A 19,151-nucleotide genomic window follows, 5' to 3' on the forward strand; every position below is an offset into this window, starting at 1 on the left:
TAATAATTGACCAAGAGATAAATGCATTGGAAATAATAATAACCACAATTTTTAGTTTATTTAAATAATAATAATTGACCAAGAGATAAAAAAGAAAAAGTTGTAAACACAACAATTGAAATGTGATATACAAAATTCAATCCTAGGCAACTAATCTAACTCTATTAAATTAAGAGATATCTTTTGGTTTATTTATAATTAAAATTTAAAATTTAAAACAAAATATAGCACAAGGGTTTACTTGAAGAAAAATAAAATGGGCCAACCTTCTGCTGCTGGTCTTTAGTCACAAAAAAAGTAGCTTTTTTGACATTCTTCATTTACCTCAGAGATTAGCAAAACATTTAAGGATTAAGCGGAACAAGGAAATAATTCATAGCCAACAAGTCTAGCAGCTATTAGTGTACAATCAGGAAGAGAAGAACAGGACAGCCTTCTATCTCCAAACCCAAATTTATAAAACTGGAAAAAGAAAACCATCTTTTCGCATTAGTTTCTACTTTTCTCTCTTCCATTTTATACAATTTTCAGCAAATTATAGTGAAACTAAAATGGACCTCAAATTTTCCTGTCATAACAATCTTGTTGTGTTCATCACCCCCCACTATGCTTGGACTCTAACCACATCTCTACTTGTTATACTTTTGCACCCAGGAACGACTGCAACGCCGAAAAGGATTCCTAGAGTTAGACATTGATGTAATTAACTATAACAGGCAATCATGCAGGGCAGACATGGAAAGAAGGCAGGAATAATGCCAGTTCTTTTGTCAAATATATTAATGCAGCACATTCAACCTATCCAAGCAGAATACTCCAAATGCATAAATCTAAAGCTTTTATGGATTTGAACGAGTAAAATTTACAAACTAAAACTTCTATCCAAGTAAAATTCTCAGTCAAGAAAAGGAATGATGTCCTTCTGTGCATAATTAGAAATGACACGTTCTGAAAGCCCTTGCAGTCTATCGTTACATGGCATCCTTTCACTGTTTCTTCTCCACAAAATAATTCCATTTCCGAAAATATCTTCATCTAAAATGTTGCATCCAGCAGTGTTATCAAGACAAGAGGCTACAAGGTACCCTATGGTCTTTGGCGAGAGGCAAGACAAAGCAAGTGCCTTTTTTAGCGATATATATACACACACACTATATTATATTATTCCCTTCTTAGTTAGTTAGGATAAAGTTAATTAGTTTAATTACAGGCACACTTGTATATAAATACGAGAGAGGAAGTACCTGAAATTTAGTTCTCCAGCCAACTGCTTCAAATGGACATTATGGGTTACCGTTTGGTGTTTAAAAAGCACAAGAAAAGCCCTACCTGTTATTTTCAAGAGGCGGTGCCTTGCCTCGCACCTCACGCCAGGCAAGGCAAGGCAAGGCATTCGCCTCCTGCAAGCTGCCTCACCTCATTCAGGCAAGGTGACACAGCCTCACCACGCCCTGCACCTTTTGGGCCTCTAAGAACAATGATTCAGTAACCAGCGATTGTATTTCCTTTTCTCAGTGAGTTGTTGCTTCAAGACTAGATCCGTCGATAAGCTAAAGACTGAGACTTAGGAACCAACAGGTCCAAGGTTCAGCTCCCACCAATGTTGGGTTGACTGTATTTTCATGTTCTTTGGCTGTTTGTTCATGTTTACTTTGCAAATGCACTTTGGTTAGGCTAGTTCTATTTATAACTAACAGGACTAGGATATATATCTTGCACTGTAGCTCTTGACCCCCCCCCCCCAAAAAAAAAAAAATGGTTAAGGCCAAATATTGAAGAGAGAGAATACCCATCACATAAGCCAGTCAAAGTACAAAGGTTTTTACATATGAACTACGCCTCCTACCTACTTACTAAAGCGACACATACTTTAAATCCTCAGCAATCATGGATTATCAAACATGAACTACAAACTTGGAGGGCATCACATCACACAATATCAAAAATTCTAATGGTAAACTTCAGTAAAAAAATTTCAATTGTGTTTTTGAAGGTTATGCTTTTACCTTCACTCCAGCTGGAGAGTTTCCAGGTTTGGCTGTAGTTGTACTCCCAAAAACACCAACTCCAGAAGTGTTTCCAGGCTTTGCTGTGGCTGTGCTCCCAAAGTTAAATTTTGACCTTTTATCAACAGGCTTTAATATTTGGAAAGAGCACATTAGAGTCTCATCCACGCTCATCATGGCACCAGCATTATCAAATTCTCCACAATAATTAGGAGCTGAAAATATAGTTACAAGTTGCCTGTTGGCAAAGAACTCGTATCCATCCTCCACAACCTGAAACAACATGGAGCAAATTCAGTTGCAGAAATGCTAGCAACAATGAGATAATATATCCCCAGTGAGAACTTGCAGGACTGCAAAGAATGAACAACCAGAGCCATTACCATTTGGACACATGGAATTTATAGGGGGAAATGTTACAGACTCAAATCTTAATCTTAAAGTAAATTAATCAATAAGCCTAAATACAGCTTTAACCATTAAGAACAGTCTTATAGGATAGCTAAACGACTTGTGAAAATATACTTGCATTGCTCCAGTTTTCTACTCTTTGACAGCCTTAAACTAATAGGGAGGATATGAACTTGAACAGAAGACTGACAAACAAATTAAACTGCTATGGTAGGTAAAACCTGGTGAGCACGGCAAATGAGATCCAAATCATGCTTCTCAAGAAACTCTGTCACTTTGTCAGGGCCAAAGGTATATGAAACTCCCCTGTCATTCATTCCCCAACCTTCAACATCTTTACTAGGATCTGACCAGAGAAGATCACAAAGCAAACCTGTATCTGGCACATCAGTGGGGCGTGGCAAGTTTCTAATCTGATCCAAGTTATGAAGGTCAGGAGAAAGACCACCATGCATGCACAGGATCTTCTCATCAATTAGAGCCGCCACTGGTAGGCAGTTAAAACATTCTGTGAATATCTTCCACAACCTAACATTAAATCTTCTCTTACACTCATCATAAAAACCATATATGCGGTTTATTGAAGCACATTCATGGTTTCCCCTCAGAAGGAAGAAGTTTTCAGGATATTTTATTTTGTATGCAAGGAGAAGACATATTGTTTCTAGACTTTGCTTGCCTCGATCAACATAATCCCCCAAAAACAAGTAGTTTGCATGTGGAGGTAATCCACCATATTCAAACAGCCTTAGAAGATCAGAATATTGACCATGGATATCACCTGCATGTGATAAATAGACTCCATCAGCATAAATTCTCCAACTGTTCTCTTTTCTAATAAAAGTTGATTCAGTAACACCATCAGATGTTAATAATGGTTCTCACCAGTCAGCCAGTTCCACCATCTTCATGGGCACACACAAGAACATTGAAAATTTTTAAAACCAAGACTTAATAACCACATTAGGGCACAATAGTATAAACAATGAAGGCAGCCAGAAACAATAAAATCAAGACCTGATAACTCATGAAGCAAAGCAACTCAAACTTTTGAAGATCATAGGCCCTTTCCAACAAAATATTTAAATGAACAATGTATGGCAAAAAATTCATCATCATGCACATGATGGACTCTGAGCCTCTGAGATTTGTTGGAAAGATATGGCACAAAAAACTATATCAAAGCAAATAATGTCACTACAGAATATTTTGGACATTCCCTGTAATCATGTCAGTATGCACACAGGCTAACCGTGACTTTCCATGTACAATGATAATGCTACCAATCCTAGATTTTCATAATTTATATTGTATTTTTATATGTTATAAAAAGAGTTGTATCGCATCTTTCTATTGTTTAATTTATAATTGTATTTATGCATGTCTTTTATTTTTATGAGGCACACACTTTTGCATCTTAATAAAATATAATCAGAATTTAATTTAGATTAGCCATTACTGTAAATTTAGGATATTCTAAACTTTAAAGCACTTGAGAAAAATATCCATCAAGTTGACGTATTTGTGAAACTGTCATATTTTGTTTGTTTTACATGGCTCTATATAATTTAAATCAGTTTTTAAAATCCATATAGAATTGTATGATTTGATACAATTCTCAATTCCGAATTCACAAAATGACAACTTTGATTCTCCATTTAACAACTATGGGCTATATTGATATCTGAAAAAGAGTAAAATATCATCACAGCCAATAAATGCCAACATTTTGCCATTAGAGAAGGATTGAAACACACCATTGGTGTAAAGGACAAAAGTTTTTTCTCCTTCCCCTTCTTCATCAATGGGAAAGTATATTTTTATTCGGGGCATGTTGATGGAGGGCAAGCGAGTTACACAAAAAGAATGCAAAAGGGAAGGATAGCAAGGACTTCAACAACCAAAAAGCAAGAGTGTGGCCAGCACAGCATTTCTCTTCATAGACATAAGTGATTACATATGCGCAACAGACACGTAAACAGGCAGGAACACACAGATATTGATGACTCAAGTAAGCAACAGAAAAAAGCTCTTGGGTTAGCACCAGTTACACACACACACAAAGAGAGAGAGATAAAATGTCACATGAGAATCTGATATGTCAGTACCAACCAAATAGAATCGCAAAGCAAAAGTAGAATCCCTGATTTACAGATAAACGAGCAGACTTTGTTTTACTCCTAAAGGGGGCAATAATGAATATATATGCACATAAAACATCTTCCAATGATCCATGTTATGAGAAAACTGAACATGCAATTCTTGCCATCAATCAGTGAGAAGAGTATCCAGAGCATCCAAATAGTCATGCATTACAATATACTCAGCACAACCATTCAAAATATTCCTATAATGCAACAAGTTACTCGGTCAATTTCATGCATAACTTGTAATTCATGCTCAGTCAAGTATTTCCTATAACCAAAAATACCTGATCCCCATTATCTGATAAATAAACCAAGATCTACAAATAAAGATAGCCTTTACCTCAAGCCATTTCATAAAATATAGATAGAAATATTTTTATAGCAAGTTCCCTGATAATCGAAAAAGTTAATACTGATCAGAAAAACAGAGTAGAGAACTACAATTACTGCTAAGAATGCCACTTTTGACAAATCAATGAAAACAAAAACTTGAACTTAACTATTAGCCAATAGTGTTCCAAGCAAGCACCTAAGTCATGCTCAAAGCACCCGCTAATCAGTGCGGTTATATATATATATTGAGACCCTTCTACAAATCATACAGGCATCACAAACACTATTAATCCAGATGGGTTCATCTCATCAAAATATAAACATATACTGCTATGAAAGCCATCAAACATGATTAAATAAAAGGTGATGAGCTCACATATCACCTTTTAAGCTAGCTTAGTGCATATTTTAGATCCACAGTTCACTGAAAGCACAGATTAACCCAACGCTGAAAACCTTAGCACAAATAGAGTAAATCTCAATAGTTCTATAATTTCGCCCGTTAGGGGTTATTTCTTGGCAACTCCAGTTAGCAGAAAACAAAGACAAATCTAGATGGCTCTACTTAGGGGAAAACATGGCTCACTAATAAAGCATTTGAAACAGCAGTACACTCAATAAAATAAAAAGATCACAGAACATAAAGCAAATTAAAGTCACATAACCATAACCGGAACAGGAAATGACCTCAATATAAACAGCATCCCATGACTAGTTCAACTTAAACGCAGGTTTTAGTTTTAATGAAGTTCAAAAGACAGCATTTCGAACAACACAACATTTCTGAATCAGATACAGACTAAACTTCATAAAATAAAATACAACCAAAGATCAAGAAAAGCACTTAAAAGGCAGCAGATGTACCAAATTGAAGCGCATATTAGCCTTTGAGACAAAGGGGGTTCGGAGTAAGCTATGTAAATTTTCATCTAAACAAAAATCAGATGCCTAAAACACTTTGGGCTAAAAAAGGGGGGAAATCCTAATGGGGTTATACTAAATTTGAATTAAATTTCACAAAATGAACTTTCAGCAATAAGCCATAATTAAACTTAAACAGCGACTAATGATCAGCGAAATAAAATATAAATAAATAAACCCAATGAACAGTAACCCAAGCAAGAAAAATAAACCAAAATAGCATTCGATTATGGAAGAATGAAAGGGAAAAACAAAATACCACAAATCTTGATGGGTGCTTCAAGCTCCAACAAATTAGGCTGTTGCAAGAAAATCTCTCTAGACACAACACATAGTTGCCGGATCTCGGCCTCCGATAACTGAACCTGCTTGCCGGGCTTGCCCCTGACTTCTAAAAGACGCCTGATAATATCATCGAGAACCGCTTGGTCCATTATCTGCTACTATTTCCACTGCTTTAAAGAAAAAAAATCTATTTTATTGTGTCTAAAAATCAAAGCAGGAACCAAAAAGTCAACGGGGATTATCTGGTGGATGCGATAGAGAGATGGAAAAGCTGAGGAAGGAGACGGAGAAGAGAGAAAGAGTGATGGAATAGCATGCCTTAGAGGGGATAGAGAAAATGGGGGGTGAGGTGTCGTTTCCTTAAGGAATAAATGCCGTTTTTGGACGGTGAGAAGGTGGTCTGAGACACGAGCTTTTTCTCGAGCTGAAAGTGAAGAGAAATGGAAAGGGTTTTGCTTGGAAGTGGACTGACCTAGACTTATTCACAGACAACCACAGCTCTTCTTCCTTTTTTTTTTTTTTTCCCCTCTAAGAAACATAGCCGATTGAAAATGGTAATTTAGACATATATCCCAGGTGTTTTTTTTAAGGCAATTTACATGAAAATTCTTGAATTTTGATAAATCCATAAATTAGTTCTTGACTTGAGTTTTAAAATAATAAAATAATTAAAAAATAAATAAATAATATAAAAAAATAATAATTTATATTTTAATATTAAATACTAACAAATTTAATTTAATTTAAATGTATATAAATAAATATGAAAGATTTTAAATTTTATTTTTTAATTTAAAAAAAATCTATGAAAAGGACAAATTAGCGTTGGCCAACACTAATCTAATTTGAACTCACATTTTCTAATAATTCTAGTGATATACAAAATTTACAGACCCATTAAATAAAAATTTATTAATTTACTTTAATTGGGAGACACGATTTTAATTAAATTTTCATTCATTTATTAATTTACATTTTAATTACGAGACATGTTTCTGAGTCACTTCACTTTTGCACTTTCCCGAAGAATCCACCGTCATGATACACGTATTTTGACTTTTTTAAATAAGATATTTTTTTAATAAATGACATTTTAATAATTATAGCCATCAGTTTTGTTAGTTTTAAATGGTAAAAATATAATATAGTGCTTTATATTAATTCATAATCTCTTTTTTTAATTAAAACCAAATTTTAATTTAATTGAATCTTTAATTGTTTTTTATTTAAAATAAAATAATTGATATTTTTATTTTTTTTAAAATAAAACATTTATAATTTTACAAAATTCATTTGAATTTTTTAATTGATATAGAACTTAATAGAATTCTCCAGGCCGGTGGATAGGATGATGTGGAATGGGGCAGTTTATTTTTTCGGCACATCGAACTCTCATCTATCTAATTGCATGTATTTAGGTCCAGTGTTCGAAAAACAAAAAAAATAAATTTAAAATATAATAAAATTTATTAAACAGACCAATTCATTAGCCATCCTTCAATTTATAATTAAAATAATCTAGTGATAGAATAATTATTTATTTGACTAAATATATATATATATATCTATATTTTAATATTTTTTTATTAAATTTTTTAATTTTGATTGTAACTTAATAAATATATAATTTTTTTTAAAAATACTTTAAAATACAAATTTATCAAATTTATAATTTTGAAATAATTTTTAAAATTTATAATTTTAAAATTATGTTTAAATTTAATTTTTTAAATTTATAATTTTAAATTTCTATTTAAAAATATTTTTTTTTAGTTTAGATGTTTAAATTAATATTTTTTTAATAATTTAAATATTTAAAAATAATATTTATTAAAATTTGAATGTTTATTATAACATACTTAAAATTAAAATATTTAATAAATAAAATTATTAAAATATAATTATGCAAATAAATATCAAGTAAGTATGCATTTTGCCTTATTTATTTAGAGTAGTAGATTTTTTATTTTGATTTTTTCCAAAAAGAAAATATCATTTTATAAAAAAACTTTTTCAAATGGAAAATATGTTAATTTTAAACTTAAGAAATTAACACAGTAATATAAATACATTAATTTGATAATAAATAATATTCTATTCGTTCGATTTTTAATTTTTATTTTAAAAAAAATATAAATAACAATAATATTTAAGAAGTTGCACTTCGAGACTTAGTCTGGTGGAAAGTGCATTCTGATAGACCTAAGAGGTCTAATATTCGACTCCCCCAATCTCCTATTTCAAAAAAAAAAATATTTAAGAAGCTGTGGGATATATTTAATTCAGGTTTACATTTATATAAAATAATTTAAAATTTTTATATTTTTATAAAAGACTAATTAGAAATATATAATTATTATAAATTTAATACAAATATTTAGTGGAAGCAACCAAAATTATTATATCCACCAAGGGCAAACGAAACCTTGAGAAAAAACTTACAAATTCCCAAACCTGAAACACGGCCAACTCCCGACTCCGAACGCGAGTGGAAAGGCCAAGAACCTGATATCCAGTGATGAGTAGAGGAGAAGGAGGAGGGAGAAGGAGCCATGGGAATTACACCAACCCCTGCCTGACGATGCATCAGCCATGGGCTTCCCTTTTAGTTTATGGGATCAAACGCATTGAAGGCAGGTCGTGGCCAGCTCCCGTTCGAGGTAAATCAGCTCTTCAACTTTTCAATTTGCTGGAATATCGATACCCATTACAGTAATTGTAGTTACACATGGATTTTGTTTATTTATTTATTTGAAGTGGTTAGATTTCTTGCAAGGAATTTGGAAAAGAAGAGAAGAAAAAGGTTGGATTTTTTGAGATTGAGAGACTTGAGTTTCTTCTGAACCCTTGAATATCATTCAGCCAGCTTAAATTTTTTATTTTGAAAGGTTATTTTTTATTTTGCTTACCATCCTGGGGTTCTGGCCATTTTTTTTTTGTGGTTAATCTATCGCCCGACAAGCGTATGCGTCAGTGATTGCAACTAACTTTGGAAAATGGAAGCTCCATCTTCTGCCATTTTTCCATTTTGGTACTGCCTATATTTGCTTGTTTTTATATCAAGTAATACAGTGCTGCCAATAACATCCGATTAGGGAAGAGTAACAAACAAAATTTTTCTTCTCTTACCATGCAATGAAATTAACGGAAGAGTGTGAGGTGGTGATGTCAGCCTGCGTCCTCGTGCTATTCTATAGTATAGCAGTAATTTTGACAAGTTCTCTAATGAATTTAATTCTGTTGCTTGATTTAAGCTTTTGCATTTCAGTTTTGTTCACATGGTACTATATAAATTTGCTAAATGCTTTTCCTTTCTCTGTCATGCGTCTCTGGAATTTTGGGTAACAACTATGTCTTGAAAAGACCTGTAAAATGATAAATGTATGTGGAGAAATCTTATTCTACTTGAGTTTGCACTGGAAATTTTGTATTTAAAGAGCAGTCAATTTAGAGATTGGGACTGTGAGCTTGTGAATTATTGTGTGATCAACACTCAGAGAGATTTATTGAAGCCTAATTGTTTGTTTCGTGTAACATACAAAAATAAACTGCTATAAATTCATTTGAAGTATGATCATTTTGGTTTCCGTTCCTTTCATAAACTGAGTAAAATAAACTGCAATAAATTCATTTGAAGTATGATTATTTTGGTTTCAGTTCCTTTCATAAACTGAGTAAATCTGTTAGAGTTAGGAACAAAAACAGAAAACTGTGACAAGAGAAACTGTGGAAGTAGGACTTGTATTGATGCTTAGGAAGGGATTCTCTACACAGCAAAACTACTTCTTCATCAACCAATACACACACAAGTAAAATAACCAAGAGAGTCTCTCCCGTTCTAGCTCAAGCTAGCTAGCAGCAATTGCTCGCTCAAAGAAAAGAAAATAAATACCATGACCTCTCAGCCTCTTCTCTCTTATTTAAATGCATAGGCTTCCTGCAGAAAGGAACAATCTTTTCCCGAGAATCTCTCTAACAGCATAGCTAACAATGTTCCTCTCCAATTGTATTTTTCTTCCTCTATTAATCCAGCTGTCCTATTCCAGAATCTGCCCTTGGGCCTCCCTTGTTTCTAAACTTCTTTCTAAAATAAACCTTCAGCTTCTTTGGACTTGGGCTTGAAGCACTGCTGCTATCAAAATCAGTCATATATTATGTCTCACTACCAAATTGGTGTAAAAAGAAATTTAAAGTGAAAGCTAAAAGTCTCTGGTCTAATAACATGACAATTAGAACTCTAATATAGTGTTTGAGCAGAAAACCCATGAGATAGGTAATTTATTTAAGGTAGAGGACTGGTTTCATTTCATAGTTAACAGTACAATGTATCATTGCTTTATAGTGCATCATCATTGTTGAAGTTACTAATTTTAATGAATCCTGTCTTGTCTTTTGAAGGCCGCCTTTGGATTCATGCTGCAAGTAAAGTTCCAGAGGAAGCTACAATCAAAGCAATGGAGGAATTTTATAGGGAAATCTATGCAGTGAATGGCATTACTGAAATTAAATTTCCAGAACATTATCCTGTTTCAAGACTTTTAGGTATTTGGGATTTTGGTATTTTTACTTTATTGTTGTTTGTTTTTCTCTGGGTGAATTTTTTATTGACCTAATATCCGTCAATAAATGTGGTGCCTTTTTATCACATTCAGTATACATACCAACTTGCTGGGCCAATTACTTCCTGTATTTATGTTTACCATTTAAAATCTTTATTAGGTCTAGCACAAATATTGTTCATCTATCGTATATTTGCTTGCTTGTTATTAATGTGGGAATTAATTTGTAGCATAAGTTGTTGGGCAAATTAGAAAGGTTATGATGGTGCTTCTTGATGACCAGAGATGCTACACTGATTTCATAGGCATCTAGTATTTGCATTGAAATGGCCCAAATATTCAATTTGTATGTAAAATGATAGGTCTACTAGGAACTTATTTATCCAGGTTGATTGTGATTAAATATTTGCATGTGTACATGATACCAGAGAATGCGATGAACACAGCCTGCTGGGCTTAGGTTTGGACAGCTTGTAGGCTGACCTTTTGGATTAATGTCTATAAAATTTTGGATCCATGTCAGATATTATTGACAATCTTCTCTGCTCTTTACCCGTAAATTATTTTTCTTAATTCATGTCTTGAAATGCTAAAATTTGTTTTGATGAGATCAAATAGAGACTCCTTTGTTTCTTTGCCATTGTTTTAATGTTGGAGTCTAGTCTAAAGAAAACCCTGAATTTACAAAACTGTGGAAATAGTTTGGGAGCATCCTTAAGATGATTTTCTTAATTTTGGCTTTTCTCAAGGCCAAAATTTTATTATTTATAATTGTTTGTATATTATATAGGGTGTGTTGAAGTGGTTGGCTGTGTTAGATGTGAAGAACTAGCAAGCTGGGAGGCGGTACCTGTAGGGGTGGGTAAACTAGCTTTTCTGACTTTATTACCTTTCACTGCATTTCCATTGATCTTCTGTGCTACATTGATTAATTTGAATCAGTTCTTCTACAGGTAAGGTTAGAAGGACAAACAGATTTTTGCTGGCTCTGTGAACAGCCAAAGGTGCGTCATTTGCATTTACTATATCTTTGAAAGTATACTTGTACGCTTATTACCTTCTCTCACTTGATACAGAAATTGCTAGTTCCATTTGAGATGCGGGGCTATCAAGGTGTTTATAACTTGGAAAAGAAGGTATTGATGTGCACAATGTTAATGCATGTCTTTTTTTTTTTTAACTATTTTTGATATTGGATGAGCATTGTGCCTTCAACAGATATATGAAGCTGCAGTTAGAGGTCTCGTTCCAGTTAAAGGTCCAATGCCAGTAAAATTTCTCCTCCCAAATCCTCGGGATCCTTTTTCCTTAAAACCAGGGTCTATTTCAGTGCTATTCCCTGGGAAAGCATCTGAAGTGGAGAAATCATCAAGTCTCACAGCAGCCATTGCTGGTGCACGTGCTGCAGCTACTCAGTTCAACAAGAAAGATCAAGATCTCTTAGCAAATACTGTCCAGAATAACAATTCTAATTCTAAAAGTGATGAAATGAATGGTAAACCTTTGGAGGAACATCAAAAGCCAAAGAGTAACTTATATGAAGGCTCTAATGTCATACCTTCAGTGTCAAATGAGGGAGAGGAAAGCAGTAGCCAACGTCAAACTCATGCAGATATGAAACAGCTTCCTGGAGCTCCTGCTAAGGTGTGGATCCATATATATATATATATATTCCTACTCCTTTAACCTGTTTTTGATTGTATTTTTTTCCCTAATTCTTATAGATCTGTTCTACTATCTGTAGCAGGCTGTTGTGTCTAGTTATTAAGACTCAATGCAAGTCGTAATTCATTTGTTCTCTTGAGTTTGGTCATGGATACAAATTCTTACCTCAGGCTTGTGTTGTGAATTACATTGTTATATCGAATAATTTGGCTGGATGAAGTTTGAGGCTAGTTTATTGATTGATTGAAATTGAGGTCAGCATCTAATTCCCATTTTTCGGTGCATGTAGCATGGAGAAGTAGTTATTATTGATGTAGAGTCCATTGTAAACATTGTCATGCTTAAGGAAGGTTGCTCCACATGCACGAGGCTCTCTACTCTGCAGTATAAGTGCGGGGGAGCCTTGTCTATTAAGGATGAATCTTACTGTTGTATCAGGGTTCTCATGAAATGAAAAATTGGAACTTTCTTAACTAAACGGAAGTCTGAAAAATGACTTGTTAATTTTCATATGATTGGTATTTCAATGTCTATTATTGACAAGTGCTACCTTTGGATTTCTAGATTTTTGCTGCTGCAGTTAGAGGACTGAAGCCATCCTGAATCCACTGTTGTTTGCTATTGGGAATGAGTGGCATGCAGAAGTTAACTTCTGTTGCGAAGGTTCAACTCGGCTGACTGGTTCCCATTTGTTGTATTTCATTCTTAGCGCCTGTACACTAATTAGCAATGTATTTGGACTGAAACTAGTTCATAATGTGCTTATAGAATTGTGATGAGAGGCAGACATTTTTGCATAGCTGAAATTATTAGAAGAAATGTATCTGGATTCATACTAGGCAACATTGTATTTATTAGAAATGGTCAGGATGTGGAAACTTACATATGTTTTGATCTGTAAGAAATTCTCTTGATCTTTCTGGTCACCTGTTCATAATTTGTTATGAAATGTCCGAAGCTTTCCCGACTGGAATTGTGACCGGATCAACCCCACCCAAGTTCAGGGCTGTGGAACCGTTGAAGAATCAACCTTTTTTTTTTCCCCAATTTTTGATCTGCAGCTAGTATTTGTTTCTGGTCAAATGAAGTTCAAAAATTATAACGCCTAATTAAAATTAAAAAAAAAAATCCAGTTCGATGAATTATTCAATGTTAATTAAGTCAAGAGTGTTAGGCAATTGGAATTCTGAAGTTCATACTTGTTCACATTTATCCAAATCCAAGGGCTTGCTTTCGCCTACTATTTACCTGATTTCTTCTTTATACTTCTCTTCAATCTTAGTTATTAAGAATTCTTCCGACAAAAAAAAAACAAAAGATTCTTTTTTTTTTTTAAAAGTTCTCAAGCACTGAAGTTGACCAAGTCTTACGCTATACTGAACAAATATAAAAAGGCAATCCTTAGGTTTGGCAATAACAAAATCAAAAAGAATGGAAATTACTTCATATTTAGTAATTTTTCTGTTGATTCATGGGATGTGTGTAGGGAAGACTCTTGCATTGGAACTTCCTTCTACTGAGTTTTCTCCTCATTACAAGCTTACGGTGATAACCAGAAGGGCTGTTCCTAGAAGGTCACCACCACCACCACCTAAGCTTAATACTCGCCCGCATCAGAAGCCTCCTTTCCGAACACCGCCTCCGCCCCCCCCTCTCCAGTATAGTCACAGACATGCCGACGCTTGATATTTTCCATGGTTCGAAAAGCTATTCGAAATAGTTATTCTTTCCAGTTTTTTTTTTTTGGTTTTTTAAATTTAATTCCTTTCTTGATCTTTGGTATGTTTATTTAGATTTGCAAATAATTAAGTCTAACGGTGAACTTTTTAAATGATGTCTTCTCCATTATATATTGATGACTTTGAATTGATGGAGCCACTTTTCAACGCAAACGCGAAATCCATATTCAAATAGTTACAGTTTTCGAGCTGCTCAATTGCGAACTGCAAATTTTGAAATGGTTGTGAGATTGCAAATGTGAAATTCATGGGAACCTCCTTCCCATGAATTTTCTTATAACTATCATTACAAGTTGAAGGTTATGACCAAAAAGGCTCGTAGCATTAATATCACCACAACCTCCTCCTTTTGCTTAATTCCCCTTTTCACCAGAGTCCTTATTTTCCTCCACCTCCACCCTCACCCTCTCCAATGATATCACCACCATGATGCAGCTAAATTCCCTGTTGGACATCTTTTTTGGCACTATTTTATATTAGTTCTTTAATGTTGTCAAGGTTTTTAATTTTCTTTCTTTTGCATCAATCTACTATATATATATAAGAAAAAAAATCAAATAATTACTTAATAAGAATCTAAAATTTACTGCAATCACAAGTTTAATTTAATGGTAAGCACCTTAGAATAAATGAAAAAAGAAAAAAATCTAGAAATTGCTCTACTGAAAGGGCTTTTACCTTGTATACCATCCCCAAAACTTCCAACACAAGAATTTGCTACACAAAACTCCAAACATGTCCAGCCAATGCATAACTGGCAAAATTGACTTGAATAATAATTATAATAATAATAACAACAATGGAGGAATCAAACTGAATTTTTGGCCCATTTTTCGCTTTTTGTGATTAGTAGAGCTGAAAAATATAAAGAGATTTATTCTAGATATTGTCATTATTAATAAATCAGTCATTATATTTTTAGAAATTTATTAAAAAATTAATAAATTAGTTCCTATATTTTCAGAAATCTATTAAAACGCCCTTATATTTTTTTATATCTATTAAAACATTTTTATCTTTTCTTTTTTTTTTTCAGGAGTATAAACTATTTCGTTGACGAAAAAGAATAAAAAAAGATGATGATGAAAAAGAAAAAGAATAAAAAGAAAAATCAAAAAATAATAAAAGAAAAAGAAGAAGAGGAGGAGGAAGAATCGATGAAAAAGAAAAAGAAAAAAGAAGAGGAGGAAAAGAATAGGTTTCTGAAAATATAGATATTAAGTTATTAATAATGACAATATCTAAGAACTAAATTATAAATCTCTCGAAAAATATATACTACCCTTCCTTCCCATTTATTTTATAATTTATAAAAATATGAATAATTAGAGATCAAGATCAAACTGAATTTTTTCTTTAATTATGCAGTGATCATTTTTTTTTAGATGAGTTAAATGAACATAATTTTTATTTAATAGAAAAATAAGTTTATAATTATATCTTACAATTATATTTTTTCTAAAGCAGAATAAATTAGCCACATCGATTTATTAAATTTCATTCGTTTCGGATTAATTTGTTAAAAAATAAAATACTTTTTAACGAGTATTTACAAGTTCTCATTGTTGGTGAAGAACGAACATAATTAATGGGGCATGGGGTAGTTATTTGACTTGAGCTAATTAAGTTGACTTGGACTTGGCAGAGATTGCTTTAAAAAAAGTAAATGCTTATTTTCACACCATTCCTTGGACTTGTAAGCATCCTTCCATTATATATAAGGTCATGGATAATCAAACACCTTCACATTGAATCAGAAAAGAAGCAATGGAGGCTCGTTCATATACGCTTATACTCATATTGGTTGTCGGTGTAGTTGCTGCGTTGGGGCCAAGAACTTGCCATGGCAGTGTGTATAAGACGGAGCTTGCAAAAATGTCCTTGGAGAAGGTTGCCAAAGCTGCTGATGGTTTTAGAAAGCCACCAGTAATTCTGTCCCCTCCTGAGCCCAACCGCTTTCATCGTCAAGATGCGCCACCATCTCCACCACCATTCCTTAACAAGGCTGGCTGAAACCCACAATTCATTTCATTTCACATCACCAACTTTACATCCCTTCTTCTTTCCTGTCTAATTAAGCTTGTTCATGTAACAATAAGATTTCTCTCTTATTTCCAATTATATTCTGGATTTATAAAAGAAGTGAGGAATTCCATAAAATTTGAAATTGAGAGATAACCATACTTTATTAGGTTTGCGAAAATGTTTGATTTTATTAATCATTTTAATATTTAAAAAGAAGGAATGCCCATGTGAATGACAAATTGGCATATTCATACACAACCACAAAGTTTGCTAGAGTTGAATGGTTGGCAATTTGACTTGAAATTAAGGCTCTCAAAGAAAAAACAATGGAGTTTAACTAACAAGTTGTAAATGATGAGCATTTCAAGATTCAACCACCTTAACATTGACAAATTAAAGTAGCCTATACACCTCTCTCTTTTTTTTTTTTTTTTTTTTTGAAAAAAAGAGAAGAAATGGAAGGGAAAAAAACCAGCAGCTGAACCACCAAAGCCGAAAGGCCTAACGCCTTACACCCAAAGGCAGACTGCTGATTAAACCACCAACCCCAAAAGCCCAACCATAATAGTAATAAATTGATGATGCCCAAGAGCATTACATGGGAACAGATTAAAATACAGAGCAAGCTGGTCAGCAATCTCCCTGGCCCATCACTACCATATAATACCAATAGAAACAATTGACTTTTACACATGAACAAGAGCACTGGCAATAATGGAGATAGTACGAAAGGGGCTCGTAATGGCGATCATTACTGTGATGATCAATTGCTTAGCCCAAAAACACCTTGGCGATCATTACTGTCAGCCCAATTCATTGGCTTCATTTTCCATAGTTGAGTTGGTTCATATGTATATAATCTAGCAGTGTCCATCTGTGTATTTCATCATGTGGTAATTTATGCTATTATAATTGTATTAATTTCAAATTTAATTTATTTTTATCGTTACACTATACTTTAAAATCAGAACAAAATTATTATTATTTTAAAAATAAACTTAGAAAATGTGTAAACATTTAAATAATTTTTTCCTCTTAGTTTTTAGTTCTTATTATACAATATATATTAGTTAAATATAGTAAACATTATATTTTAACTATAAAATAAAACGTTTTGAAGTACTTTTTAAAATATTAAAATAATATTTTATAGAAAATTACTTTTTCAATTCTCAAATTTAAATAAATTAAATTCGAAGATGAACTAATAAGAAAATTAGATCTCAAAACCTCCGTGATACTAAAACTATACAAATTTTGATGTGGGCATCAAGATGGGCTTGTGCCGCATCTCATCTTAAATATTGAGAATAGGTTTGGTAATCGCAATTTAATGTAATTAAATTAATTTAATAAAAAATAATTATGCTATATTATAACTATTATTTATATCATCCACTTTTAATCAAATTAAAAGGAATAAAAGTGGAAAAGATAAGACTTTTTTTCAGTAAAATGTAAAATCGTTTATATAAGTTGAATCGTTATAAATTCGATTTTTAATTATATCCATATAGAATAGAAATCGAAAAATCTTATAATAATTTTAAGAGTCGAAAAAAAAAAGGATTTTAAATGCTATTTTGTATTTTTTTTTATTAATTCAAGAGATTATGATGTAATTATGGTTTCGTAAGGAGAGATCTATTTATATTAAAAAAATTTAATAAATAATAATATTTATTTATTTAAATAAATAAATTATAACTATTAACTATATTTTTAACAAACAAATTATATAAATCTTAAATAATTTTAATTAAATTTTAATTAAGTTGAAATCATAATTTTTTTAAATTATAATTTTATCATAATGCCATAAAATTCATATTTAAAGATGTTCTACTTGATTTTTTTATACTATTATTTATGTGTGTAACTCGTTAGATTTTAAATATAATAGTAAAAAAAAAATAATTAATTAATTTAAAAATCAATAATATTATCCAATGATTAAAACTACTCAAATATTTGAAATATTAAAATTGATTTGACTTAACATTTCAATGTATGATTTTTTAGTGTAATTAATATCACTTTATTATAAATGTTCTGATTTAACATTTAATACATAGAATGTATCTGTTATATTAAATCATATTTGATGACCGCTGGATTTTTTCATTCCATTATGAGACCGGGCCGATAGTAGCAGCCCACAATCAGAAGGCTCCTAAGCTCCCGAATGAGTCAGACCCAACCCGTTCATCCTCCTGATCGGACTCTTACTCAATTAGATCGGTCCGGCCCATTTCAGCCTTAAAGTCAGCCCTTTTCTAGGTACCGGTCCTTTTTCCTCAAATCCGGTCACAAGAAGAAAAGATTGTGGGTCCAGTCATCTCGCAGTCCTGTCCACTCGCACGCCGAAGGGAATTAAATGCTTGCCTGACACAGGGAGGGTCCTGGAGTTATCCGTACGTACGGACCTGCACCAAGGGGTAGGTGGTCCTATAGCGGAATGGCCATCTCGCGTGAAGGAGAAGAAAAGGGATAAAAGAGAGGAAACACTATTCTCTAAGTTTAAGCTTTTTGGCTAAGTTTACAGAACTCTTGTAAAACTCTATTTTCTGGATTTCAGATCATCAATATTAATTCTCATTTATTAATTATTGGCCTATTAAATATGTAAGATGAATCAAAACACAGAAATCCTATATAAGATGACACAACTATTGAATAATTTATAGACACAAAGTTATTGAATTCATTATGTGGATCAATTCAGTATATTTATTTATAAAATATACACTTACATATTAATTTTAGATATTTTACATATTTCAACATCTAAGATCAGTTGATTTCTTTAAAATAAAAAATATAATATTTATCAATTTCAATAATTATTAACACGTTTTTTTTAAATAAAAATTAGAAATTAAGAGAGTAGAACTTGATATCTCTTAAATTTATTCAAATGCAAGTACTGTCAGACTAAATTTACGAATATAATTATTATAACGTTATAATTTTATTTTCATAGTAATATAGTTTTATGAATTTTATTTTTATATTAAAAATAAATAAATACTTTTATTAAAATATATTAAATACTTAAAA

General features: G+C 32.3%; 2 protein-coding genes across 3 annotated transcripts; one reads left to right on the plus strand and one right to left on the minus strand.

Moving 5' to 3' along the window:
- Positions 1–281: 281 nt before the first annotated feature.
- Positions 282–6,593, minus strand: LOC110621962 (serine/threonine-protein phosphatase PP1). 2 transcript variants are annotated; one of them, XM_021766272.2, is made up of 4 exons: positions 6,078–6,593; positions 2,639–3,198; positions 2,007–2,279; positions 282–681 (listed from the first exon to the last, which is right to left on the minus strand). In XM_021766272.2, exons 1-4 carry the CDS (start codon positions 6,250–6,252, stop codon positions 637–639), a joined length of 1,053 nt encoding a protein of 350 aa, XP_021621964.1. In that variant the 5' UTR covers positions 6,253–6,593; the 3' UTR covers positions 282–636. The 2 variants fall into 2 exon arrangements, with proteins under 2 accessions (XP_021621964.1, XP_021621965.1); XM_021766273.2 differs by having other exon boundaries at positions 282–660; positions 6,078–6,585.
- A 1,899-nt stretch (positions 6,594–8,492) lies between these two features.
- On the plus strand, positions 8,493–13,253 carry LOC110621963. The gene is made up of 7 exons (XM_021766274.2): positions 8,493–8,763; positions 10,502–10,645; positions 11,453–11,520; positions 11,616–11,666; positions 11,739–11,798; positions 11,881–12,306; positions 12,892–13,253. Exons 1-7 carry the CDS (start codon positions 8,622–8,624, stop codon positions 12,928–12,930), a joined length of 930 nt encoding a protein of 309 aa, XP_021621966.1. The 5' UTR covers positions 8,493–8,621; the 3' UTR covers positions 12,931–13,253.
- Positions 13,254–19,151: the final 5,898 nt, after the last annotated feature.

Source organism: Manihot esculenta, chromosome 9 (assembly GCF_001659605.2).
Source record: "Manihot esculenta cultivar AM560-2 chromosome 9, M.esculenta_v8, whole genome shotgun sequence".
Lineage (NCBI taxonomy): Eukaryota > Viridiplantae > Streptophyta > Magnoliopsida > Malpighiales > Euphorbiaceae > Manihot > Manihot esculenta.

Excerpts from the sequence above, each read along its gene's own strand:
- LOC110621962 (XM_021766272.2), bottom strand. The coding sequence starts at position 6,252 with ATGGACCAAGCGGTTCTCGATGATATTATCAGGCGTCTTTTAGAAGTC. Across the intron at positions 3,199-6,077 it reads AGCACCCATCAAGATTTGTG|GTGATATCCATGGTCAATAT; the intron begins GTATTTTGTTTT and ends TATCACATGCAG. Across the intron at positions 2,280-2,638 it reads TCATTTGCCGTGCTCACCAG|GTTGTGGAGGATGGATACGA; the intron begins GTTTTACCTACC and ends ATGTTGTTTCAG.
- LOC110621963 (XM_021766274.2), top strand. The coding sequence starts at position 8,622 with ATGAGTAGAGGAGAAGGAGGAGGGAGAAGGAGCCATGGGAATTACACC. Across the intron at positions 8,764-10,501 it reads GTGGCCAGCTCCCGTTCGAG|GCCGCCTTTGGATTCATGCT; the intron begins GTAAATCAGCTC and ends TGTCTTTTGAAG. Across the intron at positions 11,521-11,615 it reads GGGAGGCGGTACCTGTAGGG|GTAAGGTTAGAAGGACAAAC; the intron begins GTGGGTAAACTA and ends GTTCTTCTACAG.